The sequence below is a fragment of the Cricetulus griseus genome, chromosome 6 (genome assembly GCF_003668045.3).
Source record: "Cricetulus griseus strain 17A/GY chromosome 6, alternate assembly CriGri-PICRH-1.0, whole genome shotgun sequence".
Lineage (NCBI taxonomy): Eukaryota > Metazoa > Chordata > Mammalia > Rodentia > Cricetidae > Cricetulus > Cricetulus griseus.
Genome location: NC_048599.1, coordinates 49,544,571 through 49,563,468, shown reverse-complemented (window position 1 = coordinate 49,563,468; position 18,898 = coordinate 49,544,571). Strand labels below are relative to the sequence as shown.

Below are 18,898 nucleotides of genomic sequence, written 5' to 3'. Positions count from 1 at the left end.
CACTGTAGAAGGAAGTTTCTCTGATGATGACTGAATAAGGCGTATCATTAGGAGTCATTTTATTGATAGGTTTTTTGTTTGTTTTTTGGTTTGTGGGTTTTCTTTTCTTTTCTTTCTTTTTTTTTTAGGCCAGTAGTGTTTGGTTTTACCCTGGGTCTCTAGGCTGTCTAGTGGCTGGTTCTTGGTCACCCAAGCATTGGGCCTCAAGTCAAATCAGTCATTTGTTGACTATTCCCACCAGTTCAGTGCCACTGTTGTTCTAACATATCTTGCAGACAGGACAGATCATAGGTCAAACGTTTTGTGGCTATGTTGGCGTATATGCTTCCTTTTGGTAACCTGTAGAGTACCTTCCTGCACAAAAACACTATAACATAGAGCTGAAGGCTCCCTGTTGGCACCAGCTTGACATCTCCATGTTCAATGAATTGTGTGTGTGTGTTGTCCTGGCAATGGAGCCTGTAGCATTAATTTTTTTTTTTTTTTTACTCTTTTTGCTTTTTGTGGGGCTCACCACCTAGCTCCCAAGTGTGTCATTCAAGGAGGCTTACTCTTAGTTGTGAGTGCCTGGCCTTAGCTTGGCTTGTTTCTTGCCAACTTTTCTTAACTATAATTATTCCATCTACATTTTCCCTCTGGGCCTTTATCTTTCTTACTTCTGTATATCTTATTTTTCTTCTTACTCCATGGCTGTCTGGGTGGTTGGGTGGCTGACTCCTGATATTCTCCTCTCCTTGTTCTCTTGTTGCTTTTCTCCTCTCTTCTTCTATTTATACTCTCTGCCTGCCAGCCCCACCTATCCTTGCTCCTACCTCATTATTGGCAGTTTAGCTCTTTATTGGGACCACCAGGTATTTTAGACAGGCAAAGAATCAGAGCTTCACAGAGTTATACAAATGCAGCATAAACATAAGTCACACACCTTAAAATAATATTCCCCAACAGGGGCCCTGCTGTTAGGTTGCAGAGAGCAACCTGTTGTCTTAGCAACATCCTGGGTTGTTTGGTGATTTCCATTGAACCCCCTTGGCCAAAAACTCAATTGAATGCAACCCCATCCCAGTACTGGAAGCCTCATTTGGTGACAAGAGACAGCCAGTTGGGACTCTGTTTCCCTCATTATTAGTAATCCTCATTAGGATCATCTTCATATATTTTAGGAATTTTCCACTGCACTAGGTTTCCATATCATCCCTCAAATGTCTCACAATTCTAGCTGTTTCTTCCTGCAATCCCTCCCTCAACTCTACCTTCCCCTCCTGTCCCCACCGGATCCACCCATTCTGTTCCCAATAACCCAGAAGTCCTCTCCTATTTAATCTTTCAATATTTGATATATGAATATTTTCTGTATTACCCCCAAGCTGCTTCTCTGTTTTCTTTAATTTTAGAAAGACCTTTTATAAGTGTTACAGCTATGAGGGGAAGAGGTTCCCCAACACAAGTGTTACAGCTCTGTTTCAATCTGTATATCTTAATATTTCAACTAGAAAGGTAATTCTAATGTTTTTAAATGTATATAACATTATAATAAAACACCCTGGCAGTCTGGAGCCAAGGAATACCACAAGTCACACCATACAACAAACCTCACACAAGAGATTTGTTGGGAAAGACACACAGGATGGCTCTTCTGCTTGGGTGAGAAACAGCAAGGAACTGAGCTGGAGGCAGGTTTTATGTAGGGTTTCTTGGCAGTGAAGTTTTCCAGGGCAGTGATTTGCAGGATGGGGATTGGTAGGATTTCACATCTTGATCTTGGGGCAAGCTTAAGGATTGGTGGGGTTTTGACTCCAGGGATTGGTGGGATTTCAAGTCCCAGAATTGAGCTCAGACTTTTTACTTTGTGTAAAAAGGACTTAGCTTGGCCTGTGTCTGGAGGGGCTGGTTCTGTGGGTGGAGCCTGACAGTTGGAGTACTGAAGGGGCTTACACCTTCTTCTTTGGAAAAGGAATTTACATATGATATAGACTTAAAAATATCTGCATGTCTGTAACTATTGAGACACAGATCATGGAAAATAAAAGCTAAAGAATAAAAGTACAATATTTAATAATATAAGTGGCATTTAGTGTACTGAATTTATTGTTAAATATGGTCATAAGGAAATACTAATGTAGTCAGAACTAACAACTATCTTCTATCCTTTGTTCTCCCAACTTTCTAGGGAAAAGATACTCTGTGTTTCTATCAGTTGCTATTGTTAGTTGAGCATTTCTGATAATGATTGTCCATTTTTACTTAGCATGGACATATATCAGGAAGTTACATGACATCAAAGAAGAGTCAACATAACAAAAAATTCAGCAGTAAAGAGTATGCTGAATCTAGTTTCTACAGTGATGACAACTTTGGTAACTACAGTGATGACAACTTTGGTAATTACAACCATGAGGGAGAAGACGACTTTTCCAGTCAGCTGAAATATTATAGACAATCTCAGGAATCCTCAGGGTCATCGTTTTCTAAGGAATCAGGGAAAAAACAGAGAACTAAAGGAAGCCCACCAGGTGAGTTTAAAGCTAGTCTGTCTTAGAATATGAGAACCATATAGGTTTACAATAACAAATTTCTTAGTCCCTTTTCAAGAATAAAACTATTTTGAAAAGGGGGGGTAGCTTTTAAAAGAGGTGTGGTTGTGCATGCCTTTAATCCCAGCACCAGGGAGGCAGAGGCAGGAGAATATATGTGACTTTGATGCCAGCTTGGTCTACATAGTGAGTTCTAGATCAGCCAGAACTACATAGAGACCCAGTCTCAAAACAAAATAAAAAGAATGAATTATGAACCAGATGTAGTGGCTCATGCTTGTAATCCCAGTAGTTGAGAAACTGAGATGGGAAGATCACTGGGAGTTCTAAGCCAGCCTGGGCTACAGGATGAGACTCTGCCTTAAAACAAAGACAAATGAAAATAATAAATTGCTAATCATCTTATCCCAAGATGGGAGGGGAGAGACAAGAATGACTTCTCTAGACATGGGTACTCAAGCCTTGCGTCCTTTGTTGCTAACACCTGCATCTTCTGAGCAGGAAGCAGTACTCAGAAGGTAGAGATGATTGGTTAACTTTCTCACTGGCTCTTAGGGGAAAGGAGGATGACTCACTGTAGACTGTTAAAAATATATTGCTACTTGTAAGCTGATTGATATTAGTTACACTGCTTTTCTGTGATATTTGAAATACATTTTAACTTTTTAAGGTACTGAATATCGGATTAAAAGTTTTAATACTAGTCATGGACGTGTTTTACCGAAGAAAATCAAAAGAAAAGAACACCATGGGGCAAGAGTCACTAAAGGGCCTGTCTTTTCAGGAATGGATGACTTTCAAGAGGTATTGAGAACTTATGTGTAAGGAGGGGAAGACCTTTTTATTTTTAAATCATTTGGGTGCAAGTAATGCATTGTAATTGTAATGTTACTATCTGAATAAATGAAAAATTTTCAGCTAAGATACAATGAATATGAAAATCCTCTCAAAAGAATTTTTTTAATTATCCATGGTGCTAGTATATAGGTACACATTTAAGAGACCTAGAAATAAAATGATTGTATGTGAAAAGCCTCAAGATAAAACTGATGTTTCCAAGCAAAAACACATCCCCTATTCCTCCTTCATTGTGCTCTCCTTTCCTAGAGGTCATTCTCCCCAGTGCAGATGGCAGTGACAGGGTAGTACAGGTCAGTGGGCCAACAAGGAGGGTGCTGGTAACTATTTATTTATCAGAGCTGAAAGCATTGAAAAGGGGGAAAGTTAGTATAAATGATCAGCAAGATGAACTTAAATACTTGTTATGTAACAGTTATTCAACAAATATGTGTTAAATTGAGCTGAGTTCTGAACTTGTACATTTCAGCGACTCTGACTTGGAGTTACCAGTTCTTGTCTTCTATCACGGTTCTAGCTTTGATTCAGTTAGACGGAGGCAAGGGTGAACTTTTAAATGTTCTCATTACATTTTATGTATTTTATGCTCATGTGTGAATATTTAGGGACGACACACATGGAGGTCAGAAGACAACCTGCTGGTTCTCTCCTTCCACCATGTGGATTCCATAGGGTTTGGTGCAAATGCCTCTACCTGAAGGCTGTCTCACAGGCCCAAGTAGACTTCTAACAGCTACATAGCTGTAGTTTCAAAATGCTTGGTTTTGACCTGGACCTTGTGCAACGCTAGGCAGGTACAGCCTTGGCATCAGGGCGGAAGTTTTAAAGTTACTTATGATATATCTGTCAGCAATACGCAAGATAATATATTTTATAGCACCTTTACCCAACCTGAATATGATTATGAAATTTCAAGCCTTTATAATTTTATTTTTAAAATATATCTTTAAAAGGCTCCCTTGCAGCCAGTAGTAGCAATGAACAAGACTACCAGAAGAAGCATTTCTCTCCAGTTAAGTGGATAGAATCAGAGTGTCTAATGTTGATTGTTATTAATAGCCAATTTATACTGCTTTCCAGATCCATGTATGTCTTAATACATGTTAATATTTCATATCTTACATTCAAGTGAATGTTTTCTTGCAGTACAGTAAACCGGGGAAAAAATGGAAAGTTATGACTCAGGAGTTTATTAACCAGCACACAGTGGAACACAAAGGAAAACAGATCTGTAAATACTTCCTGGAAGGGAGGTGTATTAAGGTAAATATTATCATAGATGGTATGATAGAGCATTCTAACTTTCAAAGTAGTCTTTAGAATTTAGTCCTTCGTGGAGTTTTTTTTTTATTGCTCATATAATTGCAATAATGACAGATTTTTAAAATGTACCTTGTATGAAATTACTATATATACAGACTCATTTAATTATATTCTGGGACAGCCAATAATGGGTAGAAAACAGATTTCACATAGCAGATGTGTTAACATTTGTGACAGTTACAGTTGTGCCTATCTGACAGTGTGACAGAAAGCATTTATGGTCTGGCTGATGCATGGTGGCTTAATCTTACAGATGCACTATTTAGTTGATGCTATTAGCTTTGATTTATACATGACACCAATAGGTTAATTAAGTTCCCGTGCTACCTCTAGAAATGGTGGGTGCTAGTGGGACACTGGCAGAATCCCAAGGCCACAGACACTGCTTGGGCAGGGCTTGAGAGGGATTACCAGCATCATTAGTGATAGCTCAGTGTCTACCACTAAAGATAATGACTAGAATCCACCATGGACATAAGCAGAGAGTAGAACTGAATTAATTCTTTCTGCTTTCTTTTGTTTAAACAGGGAGATCACTGTAAATTTGATCATGATGCAGAATTGGAAAAGAAAAAGGAGATCTGCAAATACTATTTACAGGGATATTGTACCAAAGGAGAGAACTGTATTTATATGCATAATATCCTTTATAGAAATTGTGTATTAACCAACACACTGATACTTCATCATTGTGGCTTTTATTTATTTATTTATTTATTTATTTATTTATTTTTTGGTTTTTCAAGACAGGATTTCTCTGTGTAGCTTTGGAACCTATCCTGGCACTCGCTCTGGAGACCAGGCTGGCCTCAAACTCAGAGAGATCTGCCTGCCTCTGCCTCCTGAGTGCTGGGATTAAAGGTGTGAGCCACCAATGCCCGGCTTCATTGTTTTTAAAAAGTCATAAATACAATCTAGAAATCCTAGCTTGGTTTTATACTTAAAATGACACATTATGTAAACTCAGTCTTGTCAGCCTCTGAACTTCAAACAGGCAAAGTGCTCAGGAATATAGGAATGCATTTCTTTATAACCCAGGAGAATGAAAAACCTTATTGTGGCTCAAAATCAGTAAGGGAAAAAACTAAAAATTTGACTGAGATCATTTAAATTTTTACAACAAAAACCTACAAGCTAAGTAAACACATTAAAATATGGGAAATATTTTATATAAATAAATATATAAGAGTTCTGTAAATTTTGTAAGAGTTTCCTAAAAATTGAGAAGATTGGGAGCAGGAGAGAAAGATAATTCACAGAAAGAGAGACATAAATGGTACAAAATCAAATGGAAGAATGCTCTTGCTCATAGTAAGAGGAATATAAATTTTTTTGAAGCTCAAGGGTGATTTTATTAGAGTTTCAGAGAAAGGCAAGAGGGCAAGCAAACTCTTAGTGTCAGCAGCTGCCCTGAGTGAGACATGGGGAGGGAGGGAGAAAGGAATGCTTTCTAAGTTAAGCAAGAAAGCTAGTTAGCAAAATGGCAGTGAGATAAGCATCAGTTTGGGGAAGGAAAGGGTAGGACACTTTGGAGGAAGAGAAGCCCCAAGTGTTAAGAGAAAGCATACCTAGGTTTTGGTCAGTGTTGTAAAGAACGAGAAAAGAAGCCAGGTGGTGGTGGCGCACGCCTTTAATTCCAGCACTCTGGAGGCAGAGGCAGGCTGATCGATGTGAGTTTGAGACCAACCTGGTCTATAGAGTGAGTTCCAGGACAGCTGGGACTACACAGAGAAATCCTGTCTCAACGCCTCCCAAAGAGTGTACTTGATATTTAATCTGGCAAATACACCTCATTTGTCTTAGTCAAGAAAATACAAGTGTATTATTTTCAAATTTGATAGGGCCATCTTTAGAAACCAGATATCAAATTCTGTTTTTAAAAGTTTCTACTCTGTTCTTGGGGTCTCATTTCACTTGTAAATAAATGATATTTTATTTAATTCACTTTTGCTATATTTTGTGGTTCTGGATTTTTTCTGTTTGTCTGTTTTCTGTTTTTGAGACAGTTTCTCACTGTGTAGCCCATATTGGCTTTACAGTAACTGTATTGCGTAAGGCGGCCTTGAATTATCTTGGTCTTATAGGGTTTCAAATGTATGCCACCATGACTTTTATAATTTTAATTATACTCAGAATACCTTTACAGTAATGTTAAATAATAGTGATTGGAGCAGACATAATATTTGTCTTAACAAAGGTTTTTAAAAAAATCAAAATAAGTATATTTTACTAAGATTTTTATTAATGTAAAAAAGAATTTTCAATTTTATCAGTTTTTTGCACTAGCCAGAATTAGTCATATGAGTTTTCTCCCTGGAGTTTGTCATTCTGTTTTTGTTTTGGGTTTTGTTGTTGTTGTCTTTTTTGAGACATTGTGTTGCCCTGGAACCCAAGAGGATGTTGGTCATCCCAACTCACAAAGACCCACCTATCTCTGCCTCCCAAGGATTGGGATGAAAACTGTGCCACAGTGCCTGACATGTCAGACAGCTCTAAAGCCACACATGTATTACTCAAATGCATGCCACCCAAATATAAATCTAGAGTTTGTATTTTATTTAGAAATTGTCTCTAAAAATTCAAGTAAAACTAGTACTGTGGCTTTAATTGTTAGGAATTTTATTCTTAACATGACATATCCAAATACTTTTATTTCCTTCAAGATAAAAAAATTTTTTTACACAATTTTTTGTTTTCTGTAACAGTTATTAGAAAGGAATGGTACCTGTATATTAAAATACAACACTATTTTCTATTAACTTTGTAAATGTTTTTCTTTAAAAAGTACATTTGTGTTAATACATCTCCTAACCCTTGTCAAGAGCAGCTTCTGTTTGCAGTAGATGGTGGTTAACACAGAGTCCCATAACCAGTCCAGGTACAAAGAATAGGAGAACGGTGTGCATGCTAGGACTAAATGGGACATGTATGTCACCTCCCCATCCAAGGCTCAGGTAATTTTTAAGAATGGGTATAACTTTAGGCAGATTTTCTGTCCTTCATTTCAGCTCCCAAATCATGACACTTACTAATTATAAAAGATGGACTGGTAGCTTAGGTTTGTTTCTAACTAGCTCTTATAACTTAAATTAACCCATTTCTCTTAATTTACTTTCTGCCTCGTGGCTTTATTACCTCATCTCCATAGTGCTCATACTGCTTGCTCTGCATCTCATGGCATCGCGACCTTTTTTCTTGCCCATGTCCTCTATGTCTGGCTGTCCCACCTTTACTTCCTGCCTAGCTAATGGCCATTTAGCTTTTTATTAAAGCATAGGCACATCTTCACAGTGTACTATCCTCCTGTAGGAGGTCACACTCCCAAAAATATATGGGCAGCACAAATTAGATGGTGTTTTTGTTTGGGGGGGCACAAAGTTGGGTGGATAGAGAAGGGAGTGTATCTGAGGGGAGTTGAGGGGTGAATACTATTTAAACTTTCTGAATGGAATTTTCAAAGAACTAATGAGATGAAAAAACCAAAAGTATATTTGTAGTCATAGAATAAGAGTTTAAATTTTTTAAATATTCCTACATTATTAAAACATTGATCTATAATACATTACTAGATGTGATTACAGGTTCTTCAGTACAGCAAATACTAGCAAAGTTGTATTGACTTAGCATTTTTTCTCGTGGTAAGAAGACTTTTAATATGAGATATATTCTCTTAACAATTTTTAAGAAGGTACTATGCATGTACCTAAAACCAGTTGGTGCACTTATAACATGTAAATGTTGATTGTAGGTACAATGTTATAAAGCAGATATTGGAAGTGAATCATCTTTATAACAGTTACTTTTCCAAATGAAAAAGACTAGACCTTGGGCCTGGGATGATGGCTCAGTAAAATGCTAACTGTTCAAGCATGAGGAGCCGAGTTCAGATCTCCAGCACCTGTGTAAAAGTGGCGTACAGTAGTGTGTGTATGTAGTGCTGGGGAGTGGATGGGACAGATAAATCCCTAGAGGTCACTGGCCAGCCAGTGTAGCTAAATGGTGAGCTCCTGCCTCAAAATCAAGGTTGAATGTGATAGAGAAAGACACTCAGTGTTGACCTCTGACCTCCATATAGATAGGCACACGTGTGTTCACATGTGCATGCACACACACACACACACCCAAAAAAAAAATTATCCTTGATTTTATTTGGTCTGTTCCTTAATATTTTTGTTTACGTGAATTTCCTTGCAAGTTCTATCATAGTGGAGCAAAGTGCTATCAAGGAGACAACTGTAAGTTTTCCCATGATGATCTGACTAAAGAGACAAAGAAACTTTTGGACAAAGTGAGTAGTGCTTTTGCACCATTGATCATTTGTTTGATCTTTCCTCAGATTTTACTTGAATCATATTTTTTTAATTTTAAAGATTTATTTATTATTATGTATACAATATTCTGCCTGCATATATGCCTGTTGACCAGAAAAGGGCACTAGGTCTCATTACAAATAGTTGTGAGCCACCATGTGGTTGCTGGGAATTGAACTCAGGACCTCTGGAGTAGTCAGTGCTCTTAACTTCTATGCCATCTCTCTAGCCCCCTAAATCATATCTTATAAAGAGTATTTTGTAAAGTTGCTAAGAAATTGAGGAACTGCTGTAGGTTTTGTTCTATTAATATAGTTTGTTGGAAAATACAATTATTGGTCTAGAAATTTGAGAATATTTTAATATGATCCCTATTCTGATACTAAAAGAAATAATTTGCTTTGAGAAATACTCCAGGATGTTACTAGGGATCATATTATCTTATTTTATGAGTGTTTTGCTACATGCAGGTATATGCACAGTAGGTGTGCCTGGTGTCATTGGAGGCCAGAAAATTGTGTTAGATCTCCTGAAACTAGAGCTACAGACAGTTGTGAGCTGCCCTGTGGATGCAGGAAACTGAATCTGTATCCTTTGGAAGAGCAGCAGAGCTCTTAACCACAGGGCCAAATTGCTCCTGCCCCTAGTTCTATTTTGGTTGGTACATCAGATCATATAATAATTTTTTATTACTCATGCCTCTTCCCATAGTACATCTGATTTTATTCATATACATACCTAATTTCGCTTAAGCATAAATAAGATGGTAAATAGACAGTTATTCCTAAAGTTCACTTGAAGGACATAGTCTGCCTTACTATGCATGTACCTAAAACCAGTTGGTGCAGGATCAGCCCTTCTATTTTTCATACTAAACATTGAGTATACACTTGAATAGAAGATGTCTAAATTTGATTGTAACTGGGAGTGGAGCAATCTGTACTGATGTTCAGAGATGAGAGTATGTATAGCCAAGCAGGTAGGGATCCCAGGGGTTTCTGGGGTTGCTACGTGCATTATTTGGAGAGGGATGTGTATGCATAGTACATGCAGGTAAAGTAGCTAGGCTTCCAAGTGCATTCTTAAGAGGTGTGTGTGTGTGTGTGTGTGTGTGTGTGTGTGTGTCTGTCTGTCTGTCTGTCTGTCTGTCTGTCTGTCTGTCTGTAGTGTGTACCAAAACTAAAGAGGGTTCCAGACTAAATTACCTTCTATGCTTGACTACTTTAAACTACTCTGAACCTCATTCTGCATATTGAAAATAGTTACTCATCTCTGATCTAGTTAAACTTTAATGCTAATCTTCATTTATTAGTTTAACAAAAGTAGCTTACTGAGGTCTTTAGTGTTAAATGTGAGGAAGACAGCTTGTTCTGAAGTACTTACTAACCTTTACAATTGTCCAGGTTTTGAATGCCGATGAAGAACTTATACATGAAGATGAAAGAGAATTAGAGGAACTTAGGAAGCGTGGCATAACTCCTCTCCCCAAACCACCCCCAGGAGTCGGGCTTCTGCCAACCCCATCAGAGCACGTTCCCTTTTCTGATCATGAAGACGATTTTGAGACAGATCTTTCTGATGATTTGAAGAAAATTCCATCTCTTTTTGAAATAGTCGTAAAACCTACTGTGGATTTAGCACATAAAATTGGGAAGAAGTAAGTTAAACCCATCAATTTGGCAACATTTCCCTTGAAGCTCAACATTCAGACACTAAGGAGCATTCCAGATCACTCACATGATTAAACTTAGGCAGAGAGCAGTTACCTGGCCTGGCTTGGGGCTGCTACTTCCCCTTTCTCTTTCCCTTCCCCTTCTTTCCTGCCCCCAGCAATTTTTCTCTGCAGAATTTTCCACAACGTTAGAAGCTTTGCTGTATAGTAACACCAAGGGGCACTCCCGGATGGATTCATATCCTTCATGCTTGTTATTGCATTTTCAAATTGCTGATACTGTGTCTCTTGTACACTGGGTTTTTTCTTAAAGCATTTCCTTGGGGTATTAGAGGAAAGACTCTGGATAGGCCGTGTCCGATTTTCATTTTCTAGCAAGGCCATTGTAGCCCTGATTCCCATCCTCTAGGCCCTGCTATACATTATTCTTCAATCCTGCGTGCCCAGGGATGCAACAATATCTCAGCACATGAAGCACAAGGAACTAGAGTAAACATCACAACTGATGTGAGCCAGTAAGAGTATTGCAGTTAAAGTTCTGAAGAAATAGTGGTAAATGTGCTTTTAAAGTCAGAATTTGGGAGTTGCGAGGTATGCTGTTTTTGGTCACCTTGACGCAGCTGGAGTCATCTGGAACAGGAAACCTCAGAGAAGATGTCTTTGTCATACGGGCCTGTAGGCAAGACTGGAGGGACATTCTCTTGATTATGGGGGAGGATACAGCCCACTGAGGGTGATGCCTCTTTTGGGCAGGTGGATCTGGGTTGTAGAAAGAAAGCAGGCTGAGGAAGCTATCAGGGCAAACCAGTAGGAGGCAGTGTTCCTCTATGGTCTGTTTCAGTTTCTGCCTTGAGTTCCTGCCCTTGATTTCCTTCATGATGGACTGAACTGTAAGATGAAGTAAACCCTTTCTTCCCCAGGTTACTTTTGGTCGCAGTGTTTATCACAGCAATAGAAAGAAAACTAGGATAAGAGTTGCTATGGGCCATATACTGAGGCTTTGCCTCAAATTTAAAAAGGATAGGAATACCCACCATTTTGCTAATATTATATATCATAATCAATGAAGTAAAGGAAAGATATAAATAATCAAGATTAGAAGTGTAGTGGGAGACTCTCACTAGGCAGTTTCAGTAAAACGTAAAAACACAAACTGACAAATCTATTAGAAATGATAAAGAAGGTCTGCATTAAAAATGAAATCTTTTGTATGCCATCAACACAATAAGCTTCCATTGGAAATCATGATCAGAGCTATATGTTTAGATAGTAGGATTTTAATTTGGCTGTAAACAAGTCTGTGTATACCCAGGAAAACAGAAGAGTCTCCTAATGTTGGGTTCCAAGGTGACTTTTATTTATCTTTGCTGTTTTCTGTATTTTCCAAACATCTGGTAGTGAGTAGTAATTAAGAAAACCAATTCTGAAATGAAAGCAAGAGACACACTTTTAACCTGTCAATGATATGGAATAAGTAATCTCTTAAATACACAGGATTCTATTTCAACATAAAAGATCATTCTTGCTGGGCAGTGGTGGTGCACGCCTTTAATCCCAGCACTTGGGAGGCAGAGGCAAGTGGATCTTTCTGAGTTCAAGACCAGCCTGGTCTACAAGAGCTAGTTCCAGGACAGGCTCCAAAGCTACACAGAGAAACGCTGTCTCGAAAAACCAAAAAGAAAAAAAAAAGATTCTTAGCTGGTATCTATTTAGGAGTATAACATTTTTGCTTCTCTCTTTGCTTTGAACTGAGAAATATTGGGGTCTTTTTTGTTTTTATTTTGTTTTGTTTTTACTTATAGACCACCAGCATTTTACAGCAGTGCCTCACCACCAGGACCACAGTTTCAGGAAAGCAGTCCCTGTCCACAGCATATGTACAATTCTGAGTCAAGTCCAGGTCCAGGATCTAATGTACCTCAAGGATGTGATAGTCCTTTGAGGCACCCAGGCTCCCCTGGACATCACCCATGTGTGGGACCTCCTGGTCCACCAATGCAAGAGAGCCCACCTTTGCCACCTGGCGCACCTGAAATTGTAGGCCCTCATAGTCAAGCTGGAGGGCTTGTTCAGCTGGACTCACTACCAACTCTGGGTGGAGCTTATCATTCCCCAAGCTTTCCAGGACACGTGATGAAAGTCCCTAGAGAGAATCACCGCTCTCCAGCTTCATTGTACCAGCAAATGCCTGGAGATATGCAGCTTCCCACCGACTCTGAGTCCTTGCAAGCCCCAGCTGAGTTTTATGATGATTATTATTCACAGAATGCTGCACATAATTTTCAGCCACCTGATAACTGTGCTGGTAAGTTGTAAACAACAGTTTCTAATTTAAAATATTTAGACTTGCTTTCCATTAAAAACATGCATTTTTAAGTTAAGTAAAATTGATAAAATTGAAACCTTGAAATGTTTTCAATTTCTCAAAATTATAGAAACAAAACTTTTAACTTTTGATGCAATAAACTTTTTGACAATTTAAAAACACAAAATTTGAAACAACAGAATTTTAAATTTTTTTAAATATTTAATTATACAACAACTTAGGAATCCAGTGTGATGATTAGGAAAGATTCAGTCTCTTCCACTTGAGTGGGGTGTGAGCTCACAGTGTCTCTCTTCTGTTGTATCTGTAGATGAGCTGTGGCATGAAGAATTTGCACAGCAGCAGCCTCCCATTGCTCATGACTCACCTAACCTTGGGAGTGGGCCTGACATCAGCAGCAATGTGACAGGTCACTGCCCTCTGCCTACTTCAGGGCTCCCTCCTGCAGTGCAGAGAGCTCTTTTCATCCGATTGACTCAGAGATACCAAGAAGATGAAGAACCAGCTGGTGCCCAGTCTCATAGAGCATCAAGCAAGGAAGAAGGTTTAATAGCTTCTTAACTTTTGAAATAGGTTAAGATGTGAAATGAGTTCCTCTGCACCATCCCCTTCCAGTTTACCTTGTAGTCCTCATCTTAGAACTGTTTCTGGCTTCAATGACAGGCTTTAAATAACAGTTGCATCGGTTATATTTATACACAAGCATAAAAAAAGATGGCGATTGTTACTGGAGGCTTTTCTGTCCCTCACATCTTGCAGCCATTTCTAAATAATCACTCAGAGACTTAATATTAATTATAAATGTTTGGCCGATGGCTCAGGCTTATTACTATCCAACTTTTACATTTAAATTAATCCATTCCTATTAATCTTGTGTATTGCCTGTGGCCTGTGGCTTACTGGTAGTGCTCTGGCATGTTGCTCCTTGGGTGACTGGATGACACCTCTCAGACCTTTGCCCTTCTTCTCCTGTATCTCTGTTTGGATTTCCTGCCTGACTGTATCCTGTCTTGTCATAGGCCAAAGCATCTTTATCAACCAATGAGAGCAACACATATTGACAGTGTACAGAAAGACATCCCATGTCGTTTCCCCTTTATATGTGATCAAAAAGGAAGGTTTTAACTTAATATAGTAAAATTACATGTAACAAAACCATTATCGAGCAGGAGTTATAGGTACAGTATTTAGTCTACTTGTATTTGGCAAAATTAATGGAAATACTTACTGTATCAACTATCCTATCTTTGTGAGTCTAAAGTTTCATATCTAATTTATCTTTTGTCATAACTAAGGAAAACTATAATTATAACTATCTAGTCTTCAACTCCATCAAAGACCCCAAAAGGATATGGTATTTCCTGAGTAAACAGGAAGTGCATTGCAAGCAACTTCCAAAACTCTAGAAATGGCAGAGACATCTGGCTGCCTGGACAGTCAACCAAATTTCTTCTGTAATATTGGGGCATCCACCTTCAGCCTACAGGCCTGTAGTATCTGGCAGACTTTTTATTGAAACAGGAAATTTGAAAGACTGTCCCGCCTATGTTGGCGATTTGTCTGTCGGTTTCCTCTATGTACTGCAGTTTGTCTGGCAGTTTCTTCTGTGAAGCAGGAACCCTGAAGGACCCGCCTTGTTTTGACAAAGTTGAGCAGTCATTTCCTGTGGGTCCTGCATGTCCAGTTTATACAATATACTTCGAACCGTCCAGGCGAGAGCACCTTCATGCCCAAATTGCTAGCTAGCCTTGCCACATTGAAAGCAAATTCCATAAGGAGCTTCTTCAATGTTCACTGTTTAGAAAAATCTAAGTTTTTTGGTTTTTTTTTTTTTTTTTGGTTTTTCGAGACAGGGTTTCTCTGTGGCTTTGGAGTCTGTCCTGGAACTAGCTCTTGTAAACCAGACTGGTCTCAAACTCACATAGATCCACCTGCCTCTGCCTCCCAAGTGCTGGGATTAAAGGTGGCATGTGCCACCACCATCACCACCCATTAGAAAAGTTTAAGTTCTTAAAAACATATAAATGCCATATTTTGTAGTTCTTTGAAGTGTTTAAAGATTCCATCTGAAATATATCTCTGCATATTTAGAAAACCTAACATGACTATAAGTTTGACTATTATAGATGACTATTAATTTGTATTTCTTAACTATACATTACATTTTTAAATGAGCTGCATAGACACATAATACCTTAAACAAGAGTAGAAATATGCATACATACAGTATAACAAAATTGACCTTAAATTTGTATTAATAAACCAAAATCCATACCAATGTAAAATATTTTGAGATTGACAGTTGTCTTTTGGGGTAAAAATAGATTCAGTAATCTACTCTTCTTCTTTTTATCATAATAATCTACCCCTCTCCCCATCATTTCTATACCATATCCCTCTTTATTCTTTAGAAATTGGTCATTAGGCCAAACGGCCAAATCCCTACAACAGCAGATAAAGTAGTCTTCCTAAGTCACAATTTGCCTTACTGTACATGTACTCAAAACTAGTTGGTGCAGGACCAGCTCTTCTATTTTCATACTGAACATTGAGAACACACTTGAAACTGTCTAAATGTTTGTTACTAGGAGTAGAGAAATTGATACTGCTGTTCAGAGCAAGAGTCCATGTAGCCGAGTAGGTGGGGATCCCTTATAGTGACTATACTAAGTTCGGAAATAGTATTGCTTTTAGTCTTAATTAAGGTCACATATGAACAGTTTGTTTTTAACCACAAGCTTCTGTCTTTATTTAGATGATACAGTTAACTGGTACTCCAGTAGTGAAGAGGAGGAAGGAAGTGGTGTCAAGTCAATACTGAGAACATTACAGAAACAAACAGGGTCTCTACGAAGTCAGCAGCACACTCCCACAGAGCTCGGCATTCCTACTGATCCAAGACTTGCTAAAGAGAAGAGGAAAGGGAGTCAGGTGGTTGACCCAAGGCTACGGACTGTCCCAAGGCAAGATATTAGGAAGCCTCATGAGTCTGTCCCAGTGGACCTTAGACTTGCGTGGGATCCCAGGAAATTCAGAGGGAATGGAAGTGCTCCTGGAGGCGCTTCTGCTAGTGGAGCAAAGTTTGATTTACATCCTGCAAATGCTGGTGGGAATCGTAAACCCAAAAGCAGAGATGACGATGATGAAGATACAGAAAGAGAACTGAGAGAGAAAGCCTTCTTAATACCTTTGGATTCTTCACCTGGAGTAGTACTCCAGGATCCACGGTCACAGTTAAGACAATTCAGTCACATTAAAATGGACATTATCCTAACCAAACCCAACTTTGCAAAACACATCGTGTGGGCTCCAGAGGACTTACTTCCGGTTCCTTTACCTAAACCCGATCCAGTATCTTCAATCAATTTACCTCTGCCTCCACTTATAGCTGACCAGAGGCTCAGTAGATTATGGAATACAAAAAGTGATCATCAAAGTGCCCTGTCCCTTGATCCAAAATCAGCAGCCAAAATGAATATAACACAGAGAGAGGGCTACTTAGAACAGTGTGGAGACTTACATAGTTCAGGGGGTAAATTAGGAGACCCTAGGCTGCAAAAGAATTTTGATCCTAGGCTTCACAGACTGCCCAATACAGAGTCACATCAAGCAGCTATAAAGGACTCACATGTATCAAAGAGTGGCCCAAACCTAGCCAGATCAAACCCTGGTTTGTCACAGTCATCAATAGCATCACCTATCAATGCTGGTCCTGTGGCTCTTCCTCCATATGCCCCCAAACTCTCTTCAGCTGGCCTCCCACTGGGAACTTCAAGTTCAGTTCTTACTAGCATTAGTTTGTACGATCCTAGGGAGAAGGGTTCATTGCCTTCATCAGAGCTAACTACCATTTCTTCAGAAGAAAATGCAGAGAACCAGGAAAAAAGTGGTTCAAAGAGTAGTGATAAAAATGAGCCTTCCCCTGGAGAAGTGATCCTACAGAAAACTCCTGCAGACTCGGACGTCCCAGGTGAGGGGCCAGTCGACACGCAGGCAGATACTCTGAGGAGTGCGGATAAGGTTCAGGTCCCCGCTGTGCATAGTCTTCCTATTCAGGCCTTAACAGGCTTAATTAGACCTCCATACAGTGATCCAAGGCAGGCAAGAGAGCCAGAACAGGCAAGCCCCACCCCAGGTGATGATCCAAGTAGAGAAACAGATGACAAATCTCTGAAAGAGGTTTTTAAGACATTTGATCCAACCGCGTCACCATTTTGTTAGCTGTTGTGTAATTAAGCTCTTCTCACGCTGTCACAGTTCTCTGCTGTTTTGTAACTGGTTTACCTCTATAGTTTATTTATTTTTTAAATTATAAACATTTTCAGCTGCTAGTATCAGAACCACATGAACTTACATCCTCTAAAGTCTGTGGTATTTTATATAATATTTTTATAACTTCAAGAGACTGTAGTATAGAAATACATATCATGTGAGCATTAGTAAAAGTACTTTTATTGTAAGTGAACCATCATGAACTCAACAGTCAGCTTGAGTGTATATATGTATATATGCCAGTTGTCTTTCGTAATCAATGTTTAGGTTAACAGTTACCACTTTTGTATGGTTGTTTAGTTTCAAGCAATATGATAAGCATTAATTTTGAGAATCAGTATTTTAACTAGGATCCTCTTGCCAGCACAAAACCGATTAGTTTGTAACACCAACTGCTAAGTAAAATGCAAGGTGAAAACATTTAAAACCATAATTAGCTCAGCTCATGTTTAAGGGCATCACTTTATTAGCATTGGCAACACTGTTTGTGTACATGAAGCACTTGAATGTTGTATCTTTTAAAAGTATTTTATTGAACACTGTATCATAGAAGCTGAAGGAATATAAATACAGTGTTTTGCTATAGTAAAAAAAATTTCCAGGTTCTCTAACAGAACTTTTAAAATTTAATTTTTCATATTAAATAGTTATGATTTTATTGCTCTATCACATTGTGATATTTATGTATTTCAGTGTTTTGTCTTTAGCAGCATAATTTTTATCTCTTTCAAATGATGTAACTGCAATAATTGTGCTCATCATGACTGTGGCAATTTTTAACAGAATTTTCAAAGTGAGACTGTAGTAATTATTAAGCTGATAATGTTTCAAATGTCTAGATTCTATATTTTTTCTTGCATAGCAAAAACACCCACTGAGATGATAGGTATATTCCACTGTATATGGTACCAATAAACAGTCTTTTAGATCTCACATGACTGGTTTTATAACAGAGACCACCTGTGTTTTAATTATTTCATGTCTTCATAGCTTAGAACTCTAAATTAATTAGAAATTGTATTTTATGAAAAGTAACTTGTATTCATTCTTGTATATTCACTGACATGTATAGCAATGGCACCTGTGTTTTATGATACAACTCATAACTCACAGTGTTACACTGGCATGATCTCTGGAACTTCTGGTTTATGGCAATATTTTGTTGGGATGATGCCAATAAATTGCTTGAAAAGGAAAAGCTTTTGTGAGACAAAGGAAGTAATAACTCTAAACTTAGTTAAAGAGAGCCCCCACAGAAGCAATTTTCCCAGTTCACAACAAATGTTTTTGTTTCTGTTTGTTGCATGAAATGGCTCTGGATAACAGGATAGCATTAAAGATACTGTTTAAGCCACCATAGAAACTATTTTTTGATTTACTATTCAAATGAACTTTACTGTTAATTGAAAAGTGAGTAAAACAGACAAAACTGACAAAAAATGTATCCCAAAATAGTACAATTTCCTCTTTTATTGGATTTTTTAAAAAGCCAATAAAATATCTAAATTTTAGTTAATCAAAAATTGCAACAACTCTTTAGTTACACTCATGCATTTATCCTTATTGTTGAATTAGTAGTAATTCTAAATTTACAAGAAAGATAATT

General features: G+C 38.2%; 1 protein-coding gene across 2 annotated transcripts in view; it reads left to right on the top strand.

Annotated features, from left to right (window-relative positions):
* Positions 1–18,225, top strand: part of Zc3h6 (zinc finger CCCH-type containing 6) — a 50,859-nt gene extending 32,634 nt beyond the window's left edge. The window contains exons 4-12 of one of the 2 annotated variants that reach the window (XM_027421838.2): positions 2,246–2,510; positions 3,202–3,335; positions 4,536–4,652; positions 5,241–5,352; positions 8,891–9,000; positions 10,426–10,679; positions 12,497–12,999; positions 13,331–13,564; positions 15,776–18,225. In XM_027421838.2, the coding sequence (XP_027277639.1) occupies positions 2,246–2,510; positions 3,202–3,335; positions 4,536–4,652; positions 5,241–5,352; positions 8,891–9,000; positions 10,426–10,679; positions 12,497–12,999; positions 13,331–13,564; positions 15,776–17,241 (3,195 nt within the window). In that variant the 3' untranslated portion in view covers positions 17,242–18,225. The remainder of the gene's footprint in view (positions 1–2,245; positions 2,511–3,201; positions 3,336–4,535; positions 4,653–5,240; positions 5,353–8,890; positions 9,001–10,425; positions 10,680–12,496; positions 13,000–13,330; positions 13,565–15,775) is intronic. The other variant, XM_035446257.1, reaches the window with a different exon arrangement.
* Positions 18,226–18,898: the final 673 nt, after the last annotated feature.